This window comes from Kryptolebias marmoratus, linkage group LG21 (assembly GCF_001649575.2).
Source record: "Kryptolebias marmoratus isolate JLee-2015 linkage group LG21, ASM164957v2, whole genome shotgun sequence".
Classification (NCBI taxonomy): Eukaryota; Metazoa; Chordata; class Actinopteri; order Cyprinodontiformes; family Rivulidae; genus Kryptolebias; species Kryptolebias marmoratus.
In genome coordinates, this window is record NC_051450.1 from 346,761 (window position 1) to 365,684 (window position 18,924).

Genomic DNA, 18,924 nt, shown 5'->3' on the forward strand with positions numbered 1-18,924 from the left:
TCAGGTTAGACGCTGAGGCGGAGAATCTAACCCAGTAGGTTCGATGCTCCAGCGAAGGTCTGATCACCGCCTGCTGCTTAAATCCTGGCTGGTCTCATCAGTGGTATGAGGAACACCTGTGGAACAATGATTAGTGGCGCCGCCCAAAGGGCGGAACCAAAACCCAGATCCTCACAATTTCAGCACACACTCAAATTTCACACAAAAGATAAAGTGAAGGCGAACACAGAAAAAAAAAACAACAACTCCATCGTTGTTTTAGTTTCTAGAACAAAAGGAAAAAGTGGGCATACGTGGTACGCTATATTGCCAAAAGTATTCACTCACCCAACCAAATGACTGAATTCAGGTGTTCCAATCACTTCTATGGTCACGTGTATAAAATCAAGTGACTAGGCATGCAGACTGCTTCTGCAAACATTTGTGAAAGAATGGGTCACTCTTAGGAGCTCAGTGAATTCCAGTGTGGATGTCACCTGTGTAATAAGTCCAGATGTGAAATTTCCTCACTACTAAATATTCCACAGTCAACTGTTAGTAGTCTTATAACAAAGTGGAAGCAATTGGGAACAACAGGACCTTGGCCACAAAGTGGTAGGCCACATAAAATCACAGAGCGGGCTCAGCAGATACTGAGGAGCATAGTGCACAGATGTCACCGACGTTCTGCAGAGTCAGTAGTTACAGACCTCCAAATTTCATGTGCCCTTCAAATTAGCTCAAGAACAATGTGTGGAGGGCTTCATGGAATGGGTTTCCATGACTGAACAACTGCATCAAAACCTTACATCACCAGGTGCAATGCAAAGTGTCGGCTGCTGTGGTAGAAAGCATGCCACCTCTGGACTCTAGAGCGGTGAAGATATGTCCTTTGCAGTGATGAATAATGCTTCTCTGTCTGGTGGTTGTCAGGAGAACAATGTGGGACTGCATTGTACCAAGTGTGAAGTTTGGTGGAGGGGGGATTATGATATGGGGTTGTTTTTCAGGAGTTGGGTTCAGCTGCTTAGTTCCAGTGAAAGGAACTCTTAATGCTTCAGCATATAAAGCATTTTAGACAATTTCATGCTCCAAGTTTTTTGGGAACAGTTTGGGGATGACCCCTTCCTGTTCCTTAATGACTGTGCACCAGTGTAAAAAGCAAGATTCACAAAGACACGGTTGAGGGAGTTTGGTGTGGAAGAACCTGGCTGGCCTGAACAGAGTCCTGACCTCAACCCAATAGAACACATTTGGCATGAATTATAGCAGACTGCGAGCCATTGGAACACCTTGAATATTTTCTTTTTAGCTGTTCTGTTGTAGGTTTGCTGCTAGGTTTGGGATCATTGTCCTGTTTCATGACCCAGTTTTTACCAAGCTTTAGCTGTCGGCCACATGGCCTAATCTGACTCTAGAATCCTTTGGTCTACAGAGGAGTTCATGGTTGATTTGATGACTCCAAAGCGCCCGGGTGTGAGGCTGCAGAAAAAAAACCATATCATCAACCCTCCACAACTGTGGTTGATGGTTGGTAAAAGGTGTTCGTGTTGAGATGCTGTGTTTAGTTTTCTCTGAATTTGCTGTTGTGCAGTTTAGTAAAATGTTTTTACTTTGGTCCACACTGTCCAATGAACATTTTCCAGTCTGTCTACCCTCCAAAGACAGCACACCAACCTACTGATTCACTGACTTGGCAAAAAGGTGACGTGTTGTGATAGCGAGTGGAGATTTGGTGGCCAGTCAAGGTACTGTATAACACAATAGATAAAGGTTGCTTGAGTCAATCAAATTTCCTTTGTGACATTTGATAATACTTGCTAAACCATTTTGCATGTTTCCATACACTTAAACAAACACCCTACTACTCCAAAAACAGTTTACTTGACAAAAGCTTAATGTTTAACTGGTCTATTTACACTGTCATGTGTAGTTATAATCACAGACAGTACTGTGAGCACCCTGTAATACAGTATTGCTGTGGGTGTAACACTATCTGCAAGGTCTCCGAAGCTGTTAATCAACTCCTCTCTAATGTGTTCACACCTCCTCCCTCCTCCTCCCCAACCTGGTGGATTTCTATCTTGGACAGGGTGCTTGGCCGGGTGATCGCTGTCGCTAATTTGTTGTGGCAATATTAATTAATGATCAGCCTGTCACAGCTGTTTATATTGAGACAGATTAGGAGAGAGAGAGATTAGACAAAGAAAACAATCTGCGAGAGGCTTAGCCGCTGACAGGGGTCACCTTCACATGTCTGAAATCATATTCAATTTGCCGTGGCGGAGGCAGGGAAACTACTCCACTTGACCGATCTGTATCCCTCTCTGTGTGTGATGCTTCTCATTTAGTAATAATAACCAAATCATATCTTTTTCAGCTGCAAGAAACTAAAAGACATCAGACGGTGGAGCTGCATTTGATCTTGGCTAATAATGTTTAAATTAAAATATTAGGTCATAATGTTCATGTAGCTAAAAGGCAGACATGCTAAGTGTCTCTTCTGCAGCCTTTCTTGCTTTCGTCTTTTCATTTAACCCTAATATTCATTCAGCCTCATTCTCCTAGTTAAATGAACTTCAATCAAAGGTGGCCCACTGACTGGTGCCCTCCCTATTTTCATTCGACATAGACCTGCTGACTCGATGCTCTCACCCAGCAGCAGAGCAGCCTAAAGATTCGTTGACTTGGCAACGCAGCATTGCATTCTGACGGTGAGGAGAGATTAAGTGGCCAATCAAGGCCTGAACAGTGGGGTAATCATTCCACTTGGTAAAATGGGCATCAGGATTATTCTAGTGCTTTTTCACTTCACTGTGCAGGCTTTAATGAACCAAAGGCATTTACTGATAACTGGATTGGATTGAAGGACTGCTTCCTAATGACTGATTAATAATAAAAGCATGAACATTTAGGAGCTGACATAACCTTGAGACTGACATTAAAATATGAAGAGTGGAGAGTGCAAAGTATTATAGTTTTTATTGTTTTGAAATATGTTTTTTATAGTTATAAAATGAAAATTTTATTGTGAAACACAGACAGAAAAAAATGTTTGGCACCGAGACAGAGTAGTGAAGATAAAATGAAACTGTATGTACTAAAAGGTCATGTGACTGTATTGGAAAGATTACAATATCAGATCAAATGGGCAACAGAGTTGACAGTATTGGTACACTACTGGTCCCATATCAGAAGGGTGTGGCAGACATTGACATCTGAGCTAATCCCTTATGTTTGATTGGAGAAAGACTGGGGGACCTGACTGGTCACAGAAGGGCTTCAACAGAACACAGGCAGTTCTTGAACTTACTGACTGTTGGATGCTCCAACAACTGCACTGTTGCTATACTCTTGATACCATCACTTATGACCTCTGGTGTCCATTCTAAATGTGCCAGGTCCTAGCAAATGAGGTCTTATACATATCATCACTAGTCTGCATGTGGACCACATTATGTTCAAATTGGATCCTTCTTTCTGCTGATTTAATGTGGATGTGTGTGCATTTCGTTGTCAATGACATAATATTTTTTAAGTATGAATGTGCAACAGATGTTGAGTGACAACCTTATGTAGATTTTACTCCAACTCTGAAATATCACAGACTGTCTAAATGACAAATTTGTAAAAAACTATTCTCTTTAAGACGCAACAAAAAGTCACTTTAAGATACATGATTTGGTACTAATCAAAATACCACCACTGTTTAAACCTAAATAGTGTCTTCCTGATTTGCTAAAATAAATTTCAAAAACTTTATCTCCCATTTGTTATCATAGATGTGCATCTGAGCAAGGCAGTTAAGGCAATCCATCCAAGTCTCTCAGCTCTGAATAAAGAGTGAATGTATATGGTGAGAAGTCTTGGCAGAATATGTCCTGGTTTGATTTCCCCAGATAAAAAGTCAAATAAAGGAATAGAAAATGAAAGCCCTTATTTGAAGATAAACGGCTATTTAATACCAACACTTCTCTGTGCAGAAACATAAGAGGAGGAAACTATAGGTTCTTACAGTAAAAGAGTTTATTACAAGTGCGCTTATTTGCTTGTCTTATCAAACTCTTGTTTTGTCTTCGTTATGTGTGAAGCCAGACAGGTTGGGAAAAAACACACCATCATGTAGTTTTATTTGTTGCATGTAGGTCACTGGTGGACTTCATTCTAGTTTCCATCCTTCTCAGTTTACAAATCCTTGTTCATACAGTCTACGCTCTTAAATTAACACTATTTTCAAAAATGGTATGTTGTTTGTTTTCTCTTGTTTTTCCTGTTGTCCGTCACTCCTGTAAATTGAGGTGCTTCTCCAAAACTGGTCCTCGGATCACAGCTGGTCCCAGAATTATCACAATTTTACTGATAATCATTGCAATTGTTTTCTGAAAATATTACTCACTCTATTTTTTGGGGGGACGTTCTTACAGTCAAACTGTGACAGTTACACTGTCCCTCTAATGATGTATACACAAATTATACAAGTTGGGCAATCCAATTTCCCACAAAATCTTTGATTAAAGCACTGTCCCCAAAGTGTGCATTGGTGTTTGTGCCATGACATTGTGTTTATTGCAATACTAATTGCTAAAAAAACATTCTCTTATTTCCTTTAAACAAACGAGTAATTGGAAAAGTAATTAGGAAAGACAGACTTTTGCATTTTCTGTGAAATGTTCAGCCTGAGTGCTAAAGGATTTTGTTGATAAAAACAAAAGCTAAAATTAACAAAACAAACACTAAAATTAGGAAAAATAAAGCTACACCAGCAAAATGGTAGCTAAAAGCCTAAATAAGCAAAACATAGGAAAAAACTACAATCAGGAAAACAACCGCTAATAGACAAACCAACAGAACAGTATCTAAAAGCAAAAATTAGCATAACAATAACTAAAAGCTAAAACTTGCATAATAGTAGCTAAAAGATAAAAACCTGCTAATCAGTAGCTGGATATTAAAATAAGAAACAGTAGCAGAAAACTAAAATTAGCTAGTATGCTAAAGAAAGAGCACAGTTGTTTTTTTTTTATTTAAAGAGATCTCAATGCAGGAGAAAAAAAAACAAGTTAGTTAAGAGATTTAAATTTATATCAAATGTCATAGCTATCCTTTTCTGAATATTCTAAATGGCTGAAACAGCAGAAAGTATGCTAAAAAAGATAAGAGTCCAAAAATTATACAGAAGAAACTATAAAAAGAACAACAACAGTGTGAGGGACTTAGCATTCACATTTTTTTTTTCTTGTTTTAGATAGCTTTTTAAATGACCTTCGTTTAGAAAAATAGGTTTAACCCTGACCAGACAAACTAATGGTTAGCCTGTGAAAGGTCAAGATTAAAGTGGATCTCTGCCATCTTAAAACTGTTCTAATCAACTATATTTCTTACTGGTTCATTTCATTATTGGTTCACAATTCATAAACTCTTACATCATTGTAAGTTTCATAACACACAGTTATTGTGTTAGAAACTACTACTTCCACTATTTGTGATTGCAAGTAACCACATAATTCTATACAAACAACTCTAATGTTTAACTGACAGCATTGTAAAGGTTTATAAAATAGCATTTCCATGACCATGAAGTTGTTTCAAGATGGCAGCAATCCACTTTGGTGGCCCCACTTGTACTAGCCGTTACTCCTGTTTGAAGTAGCCCTTACCGTTTCAATCCATTCAGAACAGAACTAACTATTTCTCCTATCTACAGCTAATAAGATAATAATTGTTCATAATAGTGCATGACTTAACACTTATAGTGATTACATAAACTAATGCAAAAAAGAAAAGGAAAATTTAACTAAATAGGTAAAATGCCAAGAAGATGTCAACTACTTTAGTTATCTGTACGTGTTTGAGCCAAGTCAAAAATATATCCACAAACATTGTAACATCTTTCTTGAAAATAAACAAGCAAATAAATAAAAAATACCAACAACCAGGGCCGTAGCTACCATTGAGGACACCGAGGTCCGGACCTCACTATTTTTTAGCTGTGTATATTATAAAAAAATTAATCAAAACAATGCTTTTCTCTGCGTAACTCCACTAGTTTAATGTAGGAGGCGCTGCAACTGTGTGCAGCTGCAGCCAAACTCAATGTCTACGAAGAAGAGTGCAGCTTTGCGTACCTTACTGCTAAAATAAAGACCAGAAGAAGAAGAAGCGTGCCACTTACTGTGAAACACAACTGAGGTAACTTGCTAAAAATATTCTCCTTCAATTCCTCGAAGCTGAAGTTGGTTTCCGATTGCAGCTTCCGATTCGAAAAATGGCTAAAGAGCAATTCCACTTATTTTTTCACTACCTTCAGCATCTTTAATTTACTCTAGTTAAAAAACTAATACACCTAGACACTTCAAAACTGAACCAGATTATTCTGTACTGATTGCAGAACATTTAAAACCAAGTGTGTAATCTGTGAAACCTTAATCTAATTTGTGAAACCTCAATAAAGGGGGATTTTAGTACTTTATTTTTATTTTTCTTACATCTAGACCACACTAGAACTGGTCCACCTTCTACACACAACTACAACACCTCACTGGTATTTGATAAAAAGGTAAAATCTATGCTAAAATCTTGTGTTCTGAATGTGTTTGTGCAGCGTGAACAATCAACATTCATAAAAACTAATTTGTGTCATTTCAGTGAGTCATCACGGTTGTGTCCTGAGTCCTTTGTTGCTGAAGATGACATCACTCCCCATGAATTTACAAACACACACAAATACATGTCATAAACACATTCAAGCCACTTGTTTAAAATAAATGCTTCTATTTTAATTAAGTTTTAGTCTTCATTGTAACTGATGTGCAGGGGGATAATGAGTGGTTGACCTCAGTATTTTTTAAAGTCTGGCTACGGCCCTGCCAACAACCTTAGCATAAACAAAAAATAAAAGGCTTTTTTAAGATAGATATTTAAAACTGGGCTCCTAGTTTACATAGAAACAGCTCCAAGACTATGTTTAAACACAGATGAGTCATTTTATAGATAATTTTTGTTATCATGAGGAGGATTTCCAGCTTACACTGTGTTGAACAGAGTACAACAACGCTGTACTCTGCAACAGGTAGAGCTGGAGGGATTCTAAGGAAAAAAGAACAGTCTGAGCTGGCACTAATAAGTTGGCATAACACCATACCATCCGCACTACCCCCAGGCTTTACTGGCAACCACTCCCGCATTATGCATCACATCTGCAGGGTAGTCAACCACTATCCATGCAAGACTGACTCACATGTGAATATAAACTGTGAATGTGTGCAGGGGCTTTGCAGCAAAACTCACATTCTACTCAATCACACACCACGTGTTCACGCACACATAAATACATGAACATTGTATGGATTATTTTTGTCCTTTACCAATAATTTTTTATTTTTTTTTTTAGGCTGGCAGACAGCACGGTTGACTTTCAAGAAATTCCACAAGCGAGTGCTTTCTGGAACTAAACGGGTGTGGCAAATCCTTTTAAAATCCTTTCACACACCGTGGCAGTGAGGGGGGAAAGAAGAAGTTTTCTCTCAGGCAAACAAGTGCAGGTTTGTTGGGTTGATGTTTTGCTCTGGGGAAGGACACTCTTGCCAGTTTATTACTTCAAGGCTCAGAGAAAACGTTAATACAACACACATCCAACACGGCGCATGGCGTGTAGAAAGAAAGCTTCAAGGAAAAGACTTTAGGGAGACGATACTTTGGATGTGAACAGCTTAATTTTTCACTTCAAGACCTCTGGAGAGAAATGGTTTTCACATATCTTATGCTTTATAATAGGACAGAGGGACAATTTAATGTGTTGCTTTTAGTTGTCAACCTGCCCAACCTGGATATAAAGTTTATGTCTATGCAAACAAAAGCATAAAAATGGGAACTTTCTCAATAAACTTTGTAGGGTGCCAATGCAGATACTGCCAAAAACATCCATCAACATTCATTTCTAAAGCCTAATAATAGTTTGTGACTAACCTTTGCTCACTGACAGCACTTTTAATAAGACAGGCTGACAGAAACCCAACATAGAAAGTAAGTTTATGTCAGGATTCGGTTTTGTATGTTTCTTTTTGTATTTAGTGTTTTGTTTCTGGTCTCTTTTTGGGTTTGGGTTTGTTGTCTCTTTTGTTTTCATGTGGTCTTGTTCTCTGTGTCTGTCAGTATTCACCTCTCCTCAGTCAGTCACTTGTTTTCCTGCCGTGCCCATCTCCACCTGCTCCACATTATCACTCACCTGTGCCCACTTCACCTAATTACCCTCTGTCTTTAAAACCCAGTCATCTCCTCCATTTACTTGCTGGTTCGGTTGTCATTTTACCCTCATGTCTGGTTCTACTCGGCTCTTGCCCATGTCCGTTCAGTTTTTGTATTTAGTTTGTTTTGTATTTAGTTTTCTCCTTGCTGCCACGTCAGACTTTATTTTTGATTCTTTTATTTTAATAAATTAGTTTTCCTTTTTTCATCACAAATCTGTGCTCTGGGTTTGCCTCCTTTTCCCCACGCTGTGACAGTTTAAGGCAAACAATTATGATGCAAAACCTAAAAATCATAAGCCCGTTCACAAAATCGTGAAATGACTGCAAAGACCAACCCATCCTTAAGTTGCATTTTATTGTTCATAAATCACTAACTGAGCAGGCCATGTTAAGGATGTGAGCTTTTATTAAGCCAAAAGAGGCATGGAACATCTCATCCTTGAGCCAGTTTTAACAAGATGATTGTTACAGCTTTGTTCAAAGGCATCACAGCGATGGGCTGACTTCTACCCCCCATGCAGCTGTGTTCAATTCAGAAATCACACATTAAAAACCGTGCTTGCATATTGAAAATGTTTTGGGGTTTTGTGGTATTAAAAAGAGTTTGTTTGCAGAGATTTTGGAAAAAAGACCAGTTCAGTTTTTTAAAATCCAACTTTCTGTGACCCTTTTAGACTTTGAATGATACTTTCACTGTAAAGGTTGTTTGAACAGAAAGATTTCAAAGACGGCTAGGTTTTCAGTCTCTTTTAGCCAAAATTAAATACGAGAAAATGTCCAGCTTTTTTTTTTTTTTTTTTTTGATAATTTTGTCTGTGCCATACATGTACTAATAGCACATTATTCCCGGTCAAAACACATTTTTTGATGTATTTTTATATAGGTGTTTTAAAACATCCATATAAACACCCTTTGGAAGAAGTATCAAATTAAAAACCATGACAAACGTGAATACAAAATAATAATGGTGCTTCAATGCTTATACACTGGTTCCCTCAATTAAATACATAATATCACTGTGACTATTCTATTATAAACTATGCAGCTGAGATGAAGTTTGCCTGTCACCAAAACTCAGCCAATCCAACCACTGTACCTTCAGGCTCTCCAATTTCCCCCAATTTTTTCAAAAACCAGTTGTCTCGCTCTGATTGCCATTTAAATATTTGGGTAAATGAGCCTGGAATTGGTCTCAGTGGTTCGTTTGTCGATTTGCTCTTTGCTTTTCGATTTCCTTTGGGCAACAGATTGAATTAATGTTTGTAGACACTGTGATGTCACACATGAGAAAACAGGAGATCTTGCAAAATTACAAAATCTTTGCAATTACATCTCTGCAAACACATAAGACTGTGGGAAGAAAAAAAGAACAAAAAAACATTTGGGATGTTACAAAGAGTTCTTGTGTCAGAGGCACCCAGATAGTAATTAACTTCATTTACATGTTTTTCTATTTAAATAGACCAACAAACAGATATTGTTTACCAGGATCCAGGCTTTGCAGAGCCTGCATGATGCCTACTAATCTATGACATACATTTTCATCATTAAGATTGTGTTTCTGACACCAGATAAATCCCTGCTTGCTTACTCCTCCTCATCTTGCTGCCACTATTTCGCTCTTTATCCTCTTTCTTTAGCTCCCATCTCCTTTTCTAGCTTAATTACTTGTTGGACGGTATTTGGGTTTTTGCTGCATGCCTGCTGTTTTGGTCATTACAGACCTCTGTAGGGAGTGGAGTGGATGCCACAAAAACTTAGCAAAAGACTGGTGCTGGGGATAGGTCTCTACTCACCTGGGGTAAATGAGGGCAACTCTTCCTGCTGGTTTTGAGGCCAGTCCTCCCCTCAGGTGTTGTCCTGATGTTGAAAAGAGCCTGAAGAGCACACTGGGCTGCCTGGGTCTTGGCAAGCTTCTTGCTGCGTCCGCAGCCCTCAAATATACGTCCGTCCACACGCACAGCCATCACAAAGCTCCGCAGCCGCCTTCCTTCTGCTCGCTCTGAAAGACAGGCGTAGCGCAAGCCAGGCCGAAGCTCATTGAGCAATGCCACTGGACTCTTGGGGGCCTCAGGCTCTGAAACAATCCCTCCTAGCCTCTGCTGAGCCTGTACCATGAGATCCAATGTGTGACGTATCAACCGTCCATGTCTGAGCAACTCGCTTGATAGTAGATCACTTTCGCTTGCCGTGTTGCAGAGTGAGAGGCAATCGGAGCACGGCGATGGCTCAAATTGTTTGAAAAGCATGTCGGGGAAGTCAGCCTGGTCGGATGTGAAGTCAGCCGAGGGATTTGAAATGTTTCCCATTGCCAGGTGGGCCTGAGGAGCATTGGGAAACTGAATGAAAGACTTGAGTGCCAGCTCTGCAGCCCTCATCTTAGCTTTCTTCTTTGTTGGACCTGTGCCTTCAAAGGTCAGTCCATTAACCTCCACAGCGATGGAGAAGACTGGAGCATGGACGGGGCCTGTCTGGGACACCAAGCGGTACTGCAGTCCTGGACGAAGCTCATTCAGCTGCACGAGTGCATTCTTTGGAGCCTCAGACCAGGACAGTTTCTTATAAATCCATCGGAGTTGACACAGGTGCCCATTTTTGTCTTCCTCCAGTGGCCGTTTCCTTTTCAGACCAGAACTTCCACTCCTGGTTGACTCAGAGCAGAAAAGTGACTCACCAGAATCCTCTAAGTTTCCAATATTACGGTTTTCCTTAACCTCTGCACTGCTGGTGCCTGCAATTAAAAACAACAAAAATAGCAACAGTTCAATGAAAGTGATAAAAATTACACTAAAAAAGAGAACAGAAAGCTGTCATTATTGTGCAACAGTCTTGCTTATCCAGGCTGAACAAAATGAATCAAGGAAAATCTCTTGAGGCAGATTGAGCCACTTGATACACAATGAAATAGTAATGAACACGTCTACAATCAACTCCCGGAGCTGAGCCCACTTCATACCACAGGGCTCTATTATATGTAAGTATTTTAAAATACAAATACAAATCCCCTAAAATGGTGATGTTATCTGCCAAATCATCCTGTAATCTGACTCCAAATTGGTTCTGAACTGAGTTGTGAGTAGGAAACATTGGCCCCCATGGCTACAGCAGAACATCAATCCTATTTGTAATGGGGGTGGGGCAGGCGGGGATTGCTTCGAGTGGTAGACTTTCCAAGAAAGGATGAGTAAAAAGGACTGTAGCTTGCTTTATTTCACACTCCGATCCTCAGTAAAAGCTAAGCCTGAGCAGCTGTGAAACACTCTTCAGACCTCGTTACAGGGAAGTGGTGGCGTGTCGCATTTTTGATGGGAAATGAATAAAAATAGGGAGTTCGGATTTTACTAAAAGAATTTTAATGGTGTGATTTACGCCATTTACTGGTGTAGCTCAAAATAACAGTGCATGCATTTGATTTGATGACTTATTCATCAGGAACATTTAAATTTAACATTTATTAGCTCACTTTTTTAAAGAGTGCAGCTTTTAACCCACAAGATGACGGCTGTTTGTAATCAAAGAGCTCATTTCCAAATTAATGAATTATGCAGGTGACAGAGATTTCAGTTCCAGATTGGGCCTGCCTCTAAGAGCATTAGCACAGACAGAAAGAAAAAGAGGTAGCAGCTTACTTAAACTGTCCTCGTCCTCCGTGCTGGTCCCAGGGCTCATGTACTTGAAGGGAGCGATCAATGCTGACAGCATACTGACTTTCTCTGGAGGAGAGACAAGAGACACGCAGAGTCAACAAGAGGGCAGTGCTGCTGATGTTTTGATGTTTGTATTGATTAAAGCCAAGGATCATTGTCGGCACAACATGAGGACGTGGCTGATGCATACAGGAGGAGTGAACACACAAGGCTGGTTCTCTATCACCTGAGCAATAACCACAGTGTCAGACAGATACAGTACAGATACAGTATGTCCAAACAACACATACATGCACTACACTGACAACTGAACAGGCCTATATAGGAACAAAGATGATTGTAATATAAAAATGGTTCTCTGCTGCCATTTTTGTGCTATTTATCTCCTGCCGCCAAAGGTGAACGTCTGTGTGTCTGTTCGTGGGTTTGTCTTTGACTAAATTATCTCAGTGGACAGATCTGACTGTAACTCACAAAAAAATCACTAGATGTATGTCAACAATTATTTAACTTTTGGAGAGAAATTTATTAAAGATGGCCACCATAGCTAATTGACCTTAGCAAAAACAAAAATGCCTATAACTCAGTCCATTTGACAGATATTGAGACAAAATCTAGTGTGGTAGTGGCTGAAATTCCAACACATACTCCAAGCTCTAACTGATCACACACAATTTGTTTTTAAAACTTTGCCAATAACTACTGGAGGAAAATGGATATGTCTGTTCGCAAAATATCACATGAACCTGTAACTGTAACTGTAACTTTCAGGAAGTAATCAATGGATGTACAGATACAACTAATTAATGTTTGGAGCTAACCCAATTTGAGATGGCCACCACAGCTAATCAACTTTAGACAACACAAAAATGACTATAACTTGGTAAATTTTAGACATATTGAACTAAATTTAGCGTGGTAGTAGCTAAGACTCATTCTGAACACAGTTTCTGAACACTTACACATCTCGTTAGGTCTCACAATATTGCTATAACTCAGCTATAACTCTGTCCATCCTTGTCATACAATTATTTTAAATTAAAACTTTGGTATGATAGGTGGCAGGCAATATGCATTCCTTTAGGGTATGCTCGGCCTCTCTTTCTGATTTAAAGTTCCAAATTAAAGTTACCAAACTTTAATGGCACAAAGATAAACACCAGAGATGCTTGGTCCTGAAATCTGATCATCAGCATAATTAACGCTCCTAAAACTGTCATGTAAGGCAGCATATTATTTTAATCAGAAGAAAAATCAGCACAGAGTTTGAAGCCATGCTGCTGGCGATCGCAGATTTAACAAAGCTGAAAAATGTGAATATAAAGTTAAATAATTTCTGACTGATATGGATAATTATGCTGACAGAAAAATAAATACTTGGACAGTAAGCTTAATAGTTATTTTGTGGAGTTCAGGGCTATTTGGCCCATTATGTCAGACCACTGTGTTTGGCCTAACCTATACCTAAGGAGGTGGAAGTTTAATGGTATGGGACATGACAAATGTTTAAGCCTGGTAGAAGTAATAGTGCAAAGTAAAGTGTACAATATTAGTAACACACAGTTTGCAAAGACAGATATAAAATATTTAAGGAATAGTAAAAAATTTTTTATTCAGATACGCCTAGTTAAAAAAACACAAAAAAAAACACAATGAAGTAAAAAAAAAATGCAATCCAGTACATCACAGTGTTAGTGATGAAGTGGACAGCTGAGGCACAGGTGAAAATTCAGCCATCTGCTAGGGTTGGTGGTTCAATCCTGGCCTCCTTACCATGTGTCTTTGAGCAAAACACTGAACACTGATCCATTTAAAGGAATCTGGGTTTACAGAGTGAAAATGTTTCATTTCGCTCTTTGACTACTTAATATTCTTGTGGAAGATGAACATAAACTAATATTAGATAGTAGAAAAACTCAAAAGGATCAATTAAGGAGTTTTTCTCCTTTTCTTTTTTGAGTTTATTTTGTTTTTTCAAAGTGATAAGTTAGATATTGCTGCAGTTCCTTTTAAGTTGAGGGTTTTTGTGTGTATGTCTTTTTCATTTTAAGATCTAGGATAGGTTGCAGTGGGGCTTTGGGCAATGAACTTACAGTGTTATTTCTTTTTCAGCTGGATCTTATTTCTACAAACACATCTGTCCAAGGGAAAAAAAGCCCTGTAATCTACTGAAGTTTGAGACAAAATTAGAAGTGGTATTTATAGTCCATCCATCCATCCATCCACCCACCCACCCATCCATCCATCCATCCATCCATCCATCCATCCATCCATCCACCCACCCATCCATCCATCCATCCACCCACCCACCCATCCATCCATCCATCCATCCATCCATCCATCCATCCATCCACCCACCCATCCACCCACCCATCCATCCATCCATCCATCCATCCATCCATCCATCCATCCATCCATCCATCCGTCCATCCATCCATCCATTTTCTGGACACACTTTGACCTTTTAAAGGCTATGGGGAATAATGAGAGAATAAGCCAAACTTCTTCTCTTTATCAGAGCTAACTTGTCAATAACAGGTTCTTTCTTTCTCGTTTCTCCCTGAGGCTCGCTGCTGTCCAGGTGTGCGTGTTGTTTACAGTGTGAAGCCCTATTAGGGCCATCGCTCGGTCTGCTGCTCTCCACGCAGTGCTGAGTAAAATTGACAGACCAGTCTGGTCTCTATAATTAAACCTCCTCTCTCTTCCCAACACCAGCTAATGATCAATAAAAGAGAAAGGTAAGGGGCAACAAAGGGGGGTGGGGTAGAACAGTAATTGAGCTGAAGTACAGCGAGGTGATGAAGTAGGAAAAAGCTAAAGTTGAAAAAGAGTTTACAGAGTTGGAAGCAGATGTTAGCTCTCCATGCCTCCTCCCCAAATTTCAGACACTTCAGCTGAGTTAAATGCTGCATAAATGGGGCGCCACATTACAGTGCAATAAATGTGTTTTGATAAGAGCGTAAGGTTGTGAATGAGACCTCATCTCCTTGCAGAGCAGCAGCACTAGAGGGGCTCCATGAGTCTCTTTCCGACACACATGGTCATACTCTGAACAGTGACGCCAGAGCTGTGCTGGTCCTTGAGGGCCGACATCACAACACAAGCACTCGTATTCTGACCTAATTACGGACTGAAACCCAACAAGAGCAGCAATTTGGCCCTAAATGACTCCCTTGGCATCATAGAGGCCATTTTCAAATCAGTCTGTATTGTTTTTAAAGCCCCCAGCGGCCCATTTTTAGGAGAGAAAGAATTTAAAAAGAGAAAAAACTAGAGTGGGCTGATGTGCTCATAACTGAGGGAAATTTTAAGGGGTTGGGGTGGGAGAGTGTAAAGGGATATTTAGGCCATCTTGAAGTGTGTTCTGTGTTAATTTTGTAAACAATTACATTGTTAACTGTTGCAGATAGCTCTTTGAACAATCTCAGTTTGGAAAAAAAATTTAATGCTCACTGTATTGGCAAGCTAACAGCTAGTCCGACAGCAGCTGAGACCAAAATAGATTTTTGTTGCTGTGAAACAACTCCAATCTCCACAATTTTATAACAATTCAAGCAAACATTATTTCATAGATCATTACACCACTGACAATTTATCTATTGTTGTTTACATGTCTATTTGCAAGCATAAATAATGGCATCAGCAGCTAGCTATAGCACTTTTAGTGTTAATTCTGGTAGGATATTTTATAACTTTGCTAAATCAAGTGTGTATTGGGAAATTCAAAACACTGTAAAAGTGTATATAATAGAATTTGTGTGAACCACTAAAACATTTGGAAGATTAGAGTTGTGTTAAAATAGGAAAATCCACTTTGAAAGCGAGTTTGGTCAAACTTGCTATAAGCTCATCAATACAGTCCAAGCCATATCTGACCCCAGTCCTACAATAATCTTGTATTTCACTGCTGCAGCTGTTTGCACTTGCACAGAAACATTGAATTCTATGTAAATAACCATGTACTGAGAAATTGTCAGCAATGTTAAAGTTTATAAAATAGTGTTCGCACCAGCCATGATGAAATTTATAAAATTGGATCCACTTTGTTCTTGGCAGCATGCAGACTGGTTGGTATCTGACATAATTGCTATGTCTCACCATTGAGGTGGTTCAAAGAGTGATCTAAAGCAGGTAAGATATTAGATGTTTAAAACTTTTACATGTAGCATCACTTGAAAACTGCTAAAAACAACCTCTTTACGCCTTTGCTGGATGGTACACAATTAGATTATTTTTGAGCTATACACAAAATAAACAATAAATCAATAGTTTGACTGCAGCCCCATTTCCAAAAAAAGTTAGGATGTTGTGTAAAATGTAAATAAAACAGAATGCAATGATTTACAAATCTCATGAACCCATATTGTATTCACAATGGAAAATAGTAAGCATCTCAAATGTTGAAACTAGTGGTACAAATAAGAAACTGTTGGAGAAGCATTGTGTAACTAATTAGTTTAATTGGTAACAGGTCTTTAAGAGGACTAGGAATAAAAAAGTGCATTTTAGAGTGTCTGAATCGCTCACAAGTAAAAGTGGGTAGAGGTTCACCAGTCTGCAAACATCTGTGTAAAAGCAGTGGGACACACACAAAGGACAAGTCTGAAAGTCAGTATTGGATGCCTGTGATATTCGAGCCCTTGGGGGCCACTGCATTAAAAACAGCCTTGATTCTGTTCTGGACATCACTGCATGGGCATTAGTGCTAGTTAAAGCTCTTGCAATTTGACCGTCCAGAAATTCCACCTTCTTCTCTGGGCAAAGTGGAAAACTGTTCAGTGGTCAGATGAATCATGATTTGAAATTATGTTTGGAAACCACGAACACCACATTCTCTGTACTAAAAAAGGGAAGAGATCATCCACCTTGTTATCAGCACACAGTCACAGTCTGCTGTTCCTGCCACGCCTCCTGCTCATAGTTCTCTGTCCTAGTAACTTTCCACTGCCTCACTGCTTATGCCACGCCCCCGGACTCCAAGCCATGACAATCACCGCAACCATCTTCACCTGTTCCTGTCTGTATTTAAGCTCACCTCTCACATCCACTCCCTGCCAGATTATTGAACGGTTCTGCCTAGTAAATGTCCAGTGCTTCGTCACAGTTCCTGCCTGATCCCATGACCACAGACCCTTATCTGTCTTCCTTGCCTGCTCCTTGCCTGTTACCTTCTCGGACTCAGATCCACAGATACCGACCTCGCTTCCCCTCTCTGGACAAAGATTACTGGTTCTTACCTCTCTGGATTTGGTTGCTCTCTGCTGATCTCCTGGCTTTGACCTCTTGCCTGTCCCTGGACTCTCTCTCCTGCCCAAGCCCTTTGCTAAACACTCCTGCCTCTCTCTTCTCACAGTCCTCGACGGCCTTACCTGCCACAAGGCCAATCCCGATCCACGAAGAGAGTGTTGGTTCAGGAACTAGTGTTCCAATTAGCTTAGCGGCTTTAATAAAAACCTTAAAACTTTGTCGTTGTCTGCCTGTGCTGAATCCATCCACGCCGAGCCTTGTCACACACATCTCAAAAGCCTGCTTCACTGATGATATAGGGGCGCATTGGTGCCTATGCAATGAGAAGCTTACACATTTGGAAAGGCACCATCAAAGCAGAAACGTACTTACAGGTTTTAGAACAATGTATGCTTAATTCCATCAAAAAAATTCCAGCAAAGAAGACTCAGGACTGTCGAACAGCTGAATCAGACAAGAATGGGACAACATTCCCTCTAAAACCTCCAGCAGCTGCTCTCCTCAGTTCCTACATGTTTACAGACTGTTGGTAAGAGAAGAAGGGTGCTTCACAATGATAAACAGGGACCTGGAGCAACTTTTTGGAGATGTGTCACTGTTATCAAATTAATAATTACCTTGTTTTTTTTTCCAGAAAATGGTATAATTCCTTAGTTTCAACTTTTGATACATTTGCTGTGTTCCATTGTGATAAAATATGGGTTTATGAGATTTGCAAAATCGTTGTATTCTGTTTTTATTTGCATTTTACACAACGTCCCAACTTCTTTGGAATTGGGGTTGTACTGTAAATAAATTGTTTGTCTAGCATTTATTTATGTAGTTTTACAGCTGTCACATTTGGATAGAAAACATGATCAAAGTTAAAATGTGGTTAGTGAAAGATAAATAAATAAATCTTGGAGGTTACCCGTTAACTCAATAACACATTATTTTATCTTAAAGCAAACCAGCTACTTCCAGGCCCAATAGGTTGATGGATGAAGTGCCACCAATAAAAAGTCTGATACAAAGAGGAATCAGAGTCATTGCACATCCTCGCTGCTTGATGATATGCTGGGCACATCACTGAGCTGTATGAAAGCAGAAACAGACTCTTTTAATTCTCCATTCAAAGGTTGTTGTTTTTTTTTTTGAACAAGCCTCACAGTCACAGATATAATAGAGGTTTTGTCTCCTCCCTTCAGGTCTGCATAATTTCATGCAACCCTACGAGACAATATTTTTTTTTTCACTTTCAATACAGTGCAATTCACTTGAAATGTCCCAGAAAGTGGCTATTGAGTGGAAAATACCACAGTGTTTTCAAAATCTCGGATGTTGTGTAGCTGTGTAGATGAGAGGTCATGCTTGAAATGCCACCTCTGACTGTGTTTTGGGAGGTTTATGAAGTGCTGCCGCAGACATACGTCAGTCTGAGAGAGCTCTGTGCTGCATCAAAGACAGTTTCTGTCAGTCATTCGCTGTAGAGTTTGTAGTGCAACAGATCTTTGATTAAACACAGTGGAAACCAAATAGCACAAATATTTTTAAAGGAACGTGTTTGAAAGTAGAGTTAACGAGACTGTAAATTGAGTATCATTGAGATCCAGCACAAAATGACAACATTAAATTAAAGCTGCAAGCAGCGTTGGACGGCCCTCGCAGCTCAGCGCCGCTTCGGCCTATTGCGACCGCGGGAACCCTGGCGACCGCCCTCTACGCTCTTGCGCACTTCCCGCGCATTTGTCGCGCACTTCCCGCACCGTCCACTAGGTGGCGCTTTGGGCAAACGTCCGAAATCGCCTTCAGTGTGGATCGTTATG

The 18,924-nt window shown here is 39.7% G+C and overlaps 1 protein-coding gene across 1 annotated transcript in view; it reads right to left on the reverse strand.

The window, feature by feature from the left end:
- Positions 1 to 18,924, reverse strand: part of adarb2 (adenosine deaminase RNA specific B2 (inactive)) — a 334,275-nt gene that overhangs the window by 92,099 nt on the left and 223,252 nt on the right. Inside the window, exons 2-3 of the mRNA XM_037973320.1 lie at positions 11,855 to 11,938; positions 10,022 to 10,956 (exon numbers count right to left, since the gene is read on the reverse strand). Coding sequence (XP_037829248.1) covers positions 10,022 to 10,956; positions 11,855 to 11,938 — 1,019 coding nt within the window. The remainder of the gene's footprint in view (positions 1 to 10,021; positions 10,957 to 11,854; positions 11,939 to 18,924) is intronic.